The sequence below is a fragment of the Phalacrocorax aristotelis genome, chromosome 14, assembly GCF_949628215.1.
Source record: "Phalacrocorax aristotelis chromosome 14, bGulAri2.1, whole genome shotgun sequence".
NCBI classification, from domain to species: domain Eukaryota; kingdom Metazoa; phylum Chordata; class Aves; order Suliformes; family Phalacrocoracidae; genus Phalacrocorax; species Phalacrocorax aristotelis.
In genome coordinates, this window is record NC_134289.1 from 1,622,517 (window position 1) to 1,632,498 (window position 9,982).

A 9,982-nucleotide genomic window follows, 5' to 3' on the forward strand; every position below is an offset into this window, starting at 1 on the left:
CTTTATTTAAGAGTTTTCAATTTCTGCCATGCGATATGCTTCTGCAGTCACTTAGTATTGCCATGCTGTCCTGCAATATTTTTCTAGTCTGCTACTGGGATTTTTTTTTTCCAGATATACCTATATACCTATACTCACCCTGTATCACCTAGAGACTTACTAACTTAAAAAAAAAAATTAGAAAGAAAAAGAGACAATATAAAGGTGGGTAGAGCTGTAAAGCGCAAGTCCCAGCACCCATCCTTCCAGGCTATCATCACAAGCAACAACTATTTCTCCCCATGGCTTGCTCCCCAGTTATTTCAAAGGAGGGGGAAACCTTTGTTTTCTCCAACAGCAGCAGCTCCATGCCTTTGGTGAGGCTCCTCACCAAGGTCTTTGCAATCAGCTAGATCACCTTCCTCTACCTCCTTGTGGATTCCTTTAACCGCTTTTCCTAGACTGGCAAAGCACCACTTTCTCATGCAAAACTCATGCTGACTCTTTGCCCACGCCGCGGTATCCATTCATTCATCTACAGCTGGTGCTCTTTACTCACCCAACCATTCAGATCTGGGATTTAGAGAGGTGGGGGACACCCCTGCCAGATGCTAAGGGGGGGAAGGCTTAACATCCCATTGTGGCCCAGCTGGGCCTCTCACCCTCCCCAGCCAACCCTTTCATCGGGCTACAGCCATTTGCATGCTGATGGACTTATTACTCACTGAAATCACCTGCTAATGGATCCCCTCCCTCACAGAGAGGTAGATTAGAAGCTCTGCCCAGAAGTGTCCTCCTTAAGTGTCTCGGTTATCCCCACACACAAACTCCCCCCCCCCAAGGTGTTAATTAGGGACACAAGTCAGGCACGGGAGGGGTGTGGGGGTGTCTGTGTGTGTAAAAAAGAAAAGCTACTTAGGAAAAAAAAATATTTATAAACATCACTTTGGATGAGGAGGGATGTAGTATATTTGTTTGAAGAAGCGCAAGGCATGGAGGAAACCATACCTTTAATGCTCTGCAAGGGGTGATGAGGAGCTGGGCCACCCGGATGCTCCTCTTCCCACCCCAAGTGAGATCAAGGTTTGCTTCACCAAGCCCTCAGCCCTCAGCTGAAAGACTTATGATACAGAGCAGCTTAGGCAGGTGGGTTAACTCCCCACAGGAAAAATCCAGCCCCAAATATAAGGGAAAACAAACCAAAAAACCCCAAAAGCTTTCTGTATTACATTACACCCATAAAGGTTTTCACCTGCTCCCTCTGCTCAGGGCTTTCATCTTTCTTAGCCAAAATGTGCAGCTTTCTGCTCTCTGTCAGGCAAGATGGGTATATAAAAGAAAAACTTTTGTCTTAATACCTGTGGGTGGATTTAAGGGCTTTTGTAACCCTTTCTTGTACTCTATCAGTATAGAGGGGGGCTTTGTTCCTCAGTCAAGTGTTTTTAATGCCATGGGAATTTGATTTTAAACACAACGTGAAGATCAGGGGACGCAAGAGGAGCATAAGCATCTATTTTAAAGCTTTGTTTAAAATAAAAAAAGGGGTATTTCTTCTGTTGTAACTCATAGAACTAGTTTCTGAAAGAACTTAGGAAGAAAATTACAAGAAAATAGTATTTGCTGCCCTGAAAAGCCATTTCACCACAAATCACAGTAAAAACTGCACTGTGTCCCATTCTCCCCATATCTTCCCATGTAAGATTAATGCTTTTATGCCAGTATTCTCACTGGGTGAAGCAGATGGGCTTTCTGATGATGCTCTGTGAAGGCATCTCCTTGAAATTTGTATCCACAGCGCAGAAAAATCATCTCAAGAAAAGCATAGCATAGCTGGAAGAGTGACTCAAGTTTCTCTTCACACCACTGAAGCCATCTGCGTTGATACAGCTAGTGTCATCTCAGGGCTGGGGCAGGGCTATGGGGTTCTGGGTTGTTGCTTTATGGTTTTTAGCTGGCTGCTGCAGAGGTGCAAGGTACATAGCACAACAGTGGTTAGGAGTCCAGAAGGGTCTTTAAAAAAAAAAAAAATAAAGGCAAATTGGCCCATAAATGGATATTGAAGGGAATAGGACCTTTTGAAGCTGTAATACTGCAGTTGTAGCTATCGGGAGAATACGTGAAGGAGCAGACTGCGGACACTGATCCAGGCCATGCAGACCCCTTAAATACTGTCTCCTACCACTGCAGGGGCCCAGACCCCACCAAGTTACATGCTGCTTTTTTATTCTGCCCTCCTTTAGACCCTCAAAAGGTAAAACTTTGGAAAGTATACCACCAGCTCTGTTCCCATGCCTCCACTGACCTGGGAAAAAGAGTTTAAGGGATGTTTGGGACGATGTTTCAGGGAATGAGCTGCCCAGAGAGGTGGTCGATGCCCCATCTCTGGAAATATTCAAGGCCAGGCTGGACGGGGCTCTGAGCAACCTGATCTAGCTGAAGATGTCCCTGCTCGCGGCGGGGGTTGGACTAGATGGGCTCTAAAGGTCCCTCCCAACCCAAAGCATCCTGTGATTCTATGCTTCTATGAGTAGGGCGAGCGCGATATCCTCATGCTCTGCATAGGGCTGTGCTGCCCATATAGCAGCGATGATGGGATCGTGCTCATGCTCTGCCAGGGCTGAAGCCACCCTTCCACCAGCTGTGCATGACACAGGACTTAATTTGAAGGAGAAATGAAGGGAAAGGGTTATATTTGCAGAAGGCTGTAAAGCATGCTGCCAGATATAGGGGAGGTTGCTTTACAATGCTTTGGGTTTTTATTGTTATAAATAATAATATTTAACTTTATAGAGCTTTACTGTTAGCTCTTCCACCCCTATAGCCAGGAACAGTGAGTAAATAAGAGATACTAAACCTCTTCACCCACCAAAACCTGCTTCTTTTATTAGCTCTTCTCTTTGCTTAGAATAAGGGGTTTTTTCTGTCTTTTTTTTGGGAAATAATTTCATTAGAGAGGAGACGGGCGGGGAAGCGCATCCTGAGATGCCTCTTACTACAGGTGTTACTGAATTGTTTGTCACGTGCTGAGATAATGTGTTTCTCCATATCTTCTCTCTTTGGATCAGAGCATGAGATCCAGATCTGGACACAGCAGCCAGTTCAAACTTAAGGGCTTGCCATATCCCATTTTTTCCCAAGTCTGATTACTACATGATCAACTTCCCATACTCTTTTTTTGTTTGTTTGTTTTGAGGTTGCATGTGTTCATTCAGGCATTTCTGAAATATGGAGCATTGCTGTGGGGAGATGACTACAGGAGGGACTGTGGTGATGCTGCCTATTTATTTCTTGGGGCATCCCGATGCTCCCACCCATCTTCCATTTACCCACATTTCTGAGTTGCTGATGGCACTAAATGAGTATTTTGAGTTCTCGGGCTGCTGAAGCCCTAACACAGGTTCAGGGCCTAGAGGCTAAACGATGCATGGGGACAGGCAAGACTGAAAATATCTCCCTTAAAGAAATGGGTTTTTAAGCCTTGACAGACATGGGTCATGGTGTCCTGATTTTTTCTCCTAAGGGATGTTACTAAATCCAGTTTCCTGGTGCTCTACTTGAAGAACAGACCCTGAAAGTGCAAATGGGACAGAAATGGGAAGAGATTCTGACTGCTCGCTGAGATGTGGCAAGAGGGAGGGGTGGGGGTGGGACCACCACAAAACCGTTGCTAAATCTAGCCATGAAGCTAATTATTCTAGAGCTCTGGCATGTTGGCATCCATCCTGCCGGCGATGGGCATGGGCCACAGGAGACAGATGCAACCTGTGCTTCAGAGGTCCCTTACACCTTGCGTCAGACAGTGCTGACCTGAGCTGCTCCTCTTGCCTAAAAAAGAACTGTTAAAAATGCTCTGGTTTTTTCCCCACACTGAGGAAGAGAAGAAAATCAAGGCATAAGCAGCACAAAGTAATTTTTGGTTAATGCGCAGACAAGTATGGAGATGGCCAAAGTGCCCAAAACAAAAGAAGATAAAGAACACGGGATGAATGATGACAAAAAATGGTACCCAGTGATTTTCAGACTGAAATAATCACCTTAAGGTATCTGAATTACTGAAGAGTGCTGGGTGTCACTGCAAGGCCATCTTGGTGCTAAAATGTGTCTGCAAGGATGGAGCTGGGCGTGATGATGCTGAGCTCCACGTCCACCCGAGCGCGCCTACGAGTGGGCAAGGTTTGATATAACATGATTCTGAACCAAAAAGATGTGTAATTGGTATTTAATGCACCATGAGTGTCTTTATCACTGCCTTCAGAGGTGTCAGATTGACCTACCTGGGAAGAAGTGAGTGCTGAAACTGTATGCAGAAAGAAAACTAAAGCTAATGACACTATTTTATATGTAGTAGGGATAAAATACGTCACAGTTAATGGCAGATCTGAACTCATCTAAAGAGTTACTGATGCTTTTATTCCTAGCCGGGTACCTTCATTGCTCTGGTGCCATTGACTGTTACTGGGCGTTATGATGATGATGATGATGATATGAAATAGTACTGTTTTTTAAAGTATATATTTAAAAAAATATTTTAAAATGTGTATTTTAAAACAAATTTTGAAGCATTGCACAATGATTAAAGCACTAAACTCAAGCCTTTGAGTCATGAACTCTTTCAGGGGGCTGCTTCAAACCCCAGCTCATGCTGCAACCCCAGTAAAAGCTGTTATGGGTCACAGACCCAGGATGGTGAGACTCAAACACGTGCCGTCGAGTCACCGTGCGACATCGCTGCGCCCTGCAGTCGCCATTTAGCTTACAGCACCCACATTTCTGGCCGCAGCCTGTTTGGCCATAGCAGCCTTCCTCAGCTGCTACACATAGTCTGATGGGGACAAGCGCCCCGGTGTGTCTAACATGGTTTAAGGTGAATCAGTGTTTTAGCCTCCAGTTTGGGGCAGCTTTGGCTGTTCTCAGCCTGCCTGGCTCCTACCCAGCCCCAGCCTTAAAAAAAGCTGGAGGAAAGACAGGGATGACACCTCACCTGTACAAGAGGCTGGCTCCTTTTAATCATTTCCCACTACATAGGGCTGTGTGCTCCCTCTTCTGCATTTTCGATAGCTTGGCCTTGGTTCAGCACCAGATGGTACTTGCAGACTCCTGCAAGAGCTGCAGTTTAGGTTCGTATTCAGTGATTCCATGTACCGCTGCAGTCACCAAGGTCTCTAAATAGGCAGTGTTAACCCTAGAGACACCAAACGGTAGTGATCAGGTTGCATTTTAAAACAAGACGTGGCACTGCTGGAGCATCCCTGTAAATGGGACACGGTGCCCCAAGAGCCACTCAGGAATGCGGTACTTTGCAGTCAGATTTGGACTTTGGGTACAAAGAACTCTTGGGTTGTACAGGGAAGACTCTGGCATGGTTTTGCACCTTGAACACCTTCCCCAGACCGCAGGGAGGCTGACGGTAACCTGCCAGGTAGGCACAGGACAGAGGTGCCACCCTGCACTCACTGCGCACCAGCCCCATGCTGCATGACATGGCCCCGCTCTCGCTCCACACGCATTTAGAACCACTTGAGATAGGTGGACCATATTAGAAGCTAAAGGGGGGGGGTGGGGGGAGCGGGGATCATGTCTGCAGCTTTCCCTCCCTCCAAGCCATCCCAAAAAGGAACAAACTCATAGTAACAGGCTGCAAGGTGAAGTGAAAAATAAGTCTTTATTGTGCATAGAGCAAAGATTGCACTGATGGAGCAGTCAAGAGCACTGTGCTCCTCAGCACCTGTCCTGTGGTCAGCCACGTGCCACGGTCCAGCACAGCCCCTCTGGTGATCCTTGGCTCCCTCCTCACCCCATGGAAAAATCAGGCAGGAGGGTGTTTTGCTGCTGCCTGCCCTTCCCAGAGCCCCAGCCGTGGTGCTCATCGTTCGCCCTGCATCCAGCTGCCAGAGGGTATCAGTGGCTACCATGGAACACCGTGATTCTTAAAAAACCACCTGAATAAATGGTGATAACCAGGCATCCTTTCCTGTGGTGTGCCGGCGATGAGCCACCCCACTACCCCCACTCTCTTTTTGGACACCACCCCCCCCAGGCACATCTCCCTTCCCATGGGGCAGGGAGGGACCACGGTGGCTGCTCGCAGGCAGGGACACGCAGGTGTCTCAGGCTGGTTTTAAAGAATGGTTTATTCTCTTGCAAACAGACGGTCACATCCTTTTGACCTAGATTTAAAAACCCAGTGTGTACAAAGTCACAGTCGTGGCTTGAAGAGCACAAGGCAGCACCCTTGGAAAACAAAGAAGTCATTAAAAGTCCCGGCGTTATGTACAGCTAAGTGCCAGCTCGAGTATTCACAACACAGTAACGTACTGCAATTAGTCGCTTATAGTAGTTCCCTTGAGAAACAACCTTCCGCTCCGGCGGGGCCGGAGTCTGTCCCGTCCTGTCCGTCCGTCCGTCCGGTGATGCTCAGTGCCTCTGGCAGGTGTGCAGGCGGGAGGTGTCAGCAGGGCCGTGCTCTCGCTGGAGGCGGCACATCAGCCCCTCGGCGCACTGGCACCGCTGGAAGATCTCCAGGCCGTGGGTGCCTTTCCGCCGGTGCCGGGTACACACCTGCCCTTCCCGCAGCACCGGCTTGCAGATTTTGGACCAGAAGTGACGGGCACAGCACAGCCCGGCTGCGCAGTCCGACGAACGCAAGCAGAAGTCTCCTTCCTCACCTGTGTGGAGACAGTGCAGCATGTGCTCAGCCTGGGATGCGCCCATGGGGGATGGTGGGACAGGTGGGTGCTGCCCCAAGGGCGACAGCGGGGCAGGGTGGGCATCCCGGACCGCCCCGACGAGGGACAGAGCGGCAGGCTGGACATTCTGGACTGACTCCATGGGAGATGAGGGGGGCAGGATGGGCAGCCACCCACAGGGGACAGTGGGGTCAGGATGCTGGGGACCCCCTTACCTTTGGCAGTGGGGAGCCAGGCAGGAGCGGGTGTCCGTCGGGGCAGCACCTCGGTGCCGCTCTCGTCCAGCTCGGTAGCTCCGTGGGGAAGCTCCGGGGGGGTGCAGAGCCCTGCGGGAGGCAGCGGGACTCAGACACGGGTGGGACCCCGACACCCCCTCCCGCAGACACCCCCGCGGTGTCCCGTTCCTCCCCAAGCCCTGCCGCCCCTCACCGTTGCTGCAGGTCGTGCCGGGGCAGCACATGGCGTCGCGCAGGCAGCGCTTGCGGCGTCTCCGGCAGGCGAGGCAGAGCGGGGCGCCGCCGCCGCGGGCCGCCCCCCCGCAAAACTCCTCGGGGCCGCAGTCCTCGTCCTCGGCGCAGGGGAAAGGCTGGAGGGGGTCAGAGAGGAGGCGGAGGGGGTCAGCGGGGCCGCCACCCCCCAATCCCTGCTGTGTCGTGTGTGTCCCCCCAGCTCCATCCCCGGTGCGTCCCCGCTCCTACCTGCCGGGTGGCGGCCGGCGGCGGCTTGTTGCTGCCGTCGAAGGGGGCGGCGGGGGCGGCGCTGGCCTCGGCCGCCCCCCCCGGAGGGGGTCCCTTGATGGCGTTTGAGCTGAGGGCGCCGCCGGGTGCCGCCGCCCGCCCCGCCGGGGCCGCGCAGCTCAGCGCCGCCAGCAGCGCCACCAGACCCCGCATCCTCGTCCCGTCCCCTCCCGTCCCCTCGTCCCCGGTCGATGTCCCGTTGGCACGGCAGCTCCCCCGGCCCCCGAGCAGCAGCTACCTGCGCTGCCCGCCGCCGCCTTTATACCCCCGGGGGCTGCCTCCTGCGCCCGCCCCCTCGGGGAGGAGGGCACGGCGGATGGGATTTCAAAGGGCCTCCGGGGGGTTGTGCCGATGAGCCCCCAAAACCAGCCCCCACCCCGCCCCGAGGGCTCCGTCATTGGACGCCGGCCCGGGAGGGGGTTTCGCAACGGCGAGGGCAGACGCCCCCCCCCCCCCCCGCTCCGCATCCCCCCCCGCCTCGGTTCCCGGCCAGATGCTCCGCACGCCCCGACGCCGCCGCTGTCTCCAGCCGGGCGCGCGCCTTGCCCGACGGGGGCGACGGGGAAGGGAGGGGGGACGGGCTCACCCCATGCAACACGGCCCCCCCCCCGTGGCTGGGAACCGCTGTGGGGTGCAGAGAGGCGCCCCGCTCGCCCCGTGCCAGAGTCGTGCCTTTGGTCTCCTACATGTCTGCGCCCCCCGCCTCCCCCGCGCCCTTCCTGGCGCCAGCGCAGCTTTGCAGGAAGGGAGGGGGCCGCTCCGCACCCCCACGGACGGGTTGTGGGGGGGGGGGGGACTGGACACGGGAGAGGGAGTGTCACCGAGGTCCGACCCGCACACCCCCCCGTCGGTGTTCGCCCCCCCTTCGCTCCTCCCCGCGCACTACCTGACCTCAGCCCGGGCAGCGCCGCCATCGGGATTGGGGTGGGGGGGGGGGCAACAGTGGTGGGGGAGCGCCCGGCCCCTTTGATGCGGGGAGATCAAAGGGGTCGTGTGTCGTCCCGTTCCCCCCCCCCCCCGCCCGCCCCGGTCCCTGCACCGGCGCCCTCGGGGCGCCACCGCCCCCCCCGCCCCCCCGCCCCGGGGTAGCGCCGCACGGCCGGCACCACGGCGCCCCCTGGCGGCCGCGGCGTGGCAGCGCCGCCCCCGGAGGGCGCGCGCGCGCGGCAGCGAACCGCCCAACTGCCGCCGTTTCTCACTCCGGTGGCCTCCGCTCGCTTCGGTGGGTCGGGAAAGGCACCGGAGCCCCGAAGCACCGGCCCCGCGGCGCTGCCCGCGCTCCCCGGCTCCCCCCGCAGCGCCGCGGCCAGCTCGGGGCTCCTCAGCACGGGAAGGACACGGGGCTGTGGGAGCGGGGCCGGAGGGGGCACAGAAATGCTCCGGGGGCTGGAGCCCCCCTGCTGCGAGGCCGGGCTGGGAGAGCTGGGGCTGTTCAGCCCGGGGGAGAGAAGGCTGTGGGGAGACCTTATTGCGGCCTTCCAGTGCTTAAAGGGGGGCTGCAGGAAAGATGGGGACAGACTTTTTAGCAGGGTCTGTTGTGACAGGACAAGGGGTGATGGTGTTAAACTAAAGGAGGGTAGATTTAGACTGGGTATAAGGAAAAAGTTTTTTACAATGAGGATGGTAAAACCCTGGCCCAGGTTGCCCAGAGAGGCTGTGGAGGCCCCATCTGTAGAAACATTCAAGGTCAGGTTTGATGGGGCTCTGAGCAACCTGATCCAGTTGAAGATGTCCTTGCCTATGGCGGGGGGCTGGACTAGATGGGCTCTAAAGGTCCCTTCCAACCCAAACCATCCTGTGATAAATATTTATTCCCATAAGGGTGGGTGATTTCAGCCGCCGCAGCCCTGCATTAAAACACGCACAGCACTCGCCCACCCCGTGAGGAGCTGCTATCAGGTATTTCAGGCCCAAGAGGCTCAAGCTGGGCTAATAATTGGCTGGGAGAGTTTCGGCGAGCACCTAACACAGGTGCTGGCGGAAGTGGTGCCACTGAGTCAGCGGCTGGTAGGCATCCCTGCCACGCTCAGGCAAACCCGGGCCTTGCTATTTTTAGCCTGCAAGAATGAGGGCCACACCTTGCCACGAAATCCCTGTATTCCCCTTGCAGTTTCAGGTAAGGGCCACGTCACCCTGGGTTTTTAACTGTGTTATTAACTGGTATCTGTGATTGCCACATCCTGCAGTATCATTTTGTGATGTTTCCCAGCTCCTGCTTAGGCAGTTATTACATTTATTTCCCTCCTGGAAGGATGTTTTCTTGCTCCCTTTATCACCGTCCCCAGTTTTTAACTGCTCTCCGTGGCCACGCAGCACTGACGTACGCCCTTAACCTTGACCTCACTGGGATTTAGACACTTGTGTCACGCAGGGACTGACGCAGGGACTGACCAGTTTCATGGCATGGTGGGCAGAGCCTCAACAACCCGAATGCTGCAAAACTCAGGCACCATCCCACATACAGCAGTGGCATCATCGTGACAGCCCATGGCTGTGCTCTGCTCCCATGTCACCACCTCTTGCCATTAGCTGTAAGGGACAGTGATGACACGGACAGTGTCGTTCTTTGACATGGGTGGT

General features: G+C 54.5%; 1 protein-coding gene across 1 annotated transcript; it reads right to left on the minus strand.

The window, feature by feature from the left end:
* Positions 1-5,622: 5,622 nt before the first annotated feature.
* DKK1 (dickkopf Wnt signaling pathway inhibitor 1) lies at positions 5,623-7,800 on the minus strand. Its single transcript, XM_075109354.1, is given in 5 exon segments — positions 5,623-6,644; positions 6,881-6,991; positions 7,095-7,251; positions 7,364-7,569; positions 7,572-7,800. Coding segments are annotated over 5 exon segments (954 nt in total). The 3' UTR covers positions 5,623-6,393.
* Between the last annotated feature and the right edge of the window lie 2,182 nt (positions 7,801-9,982).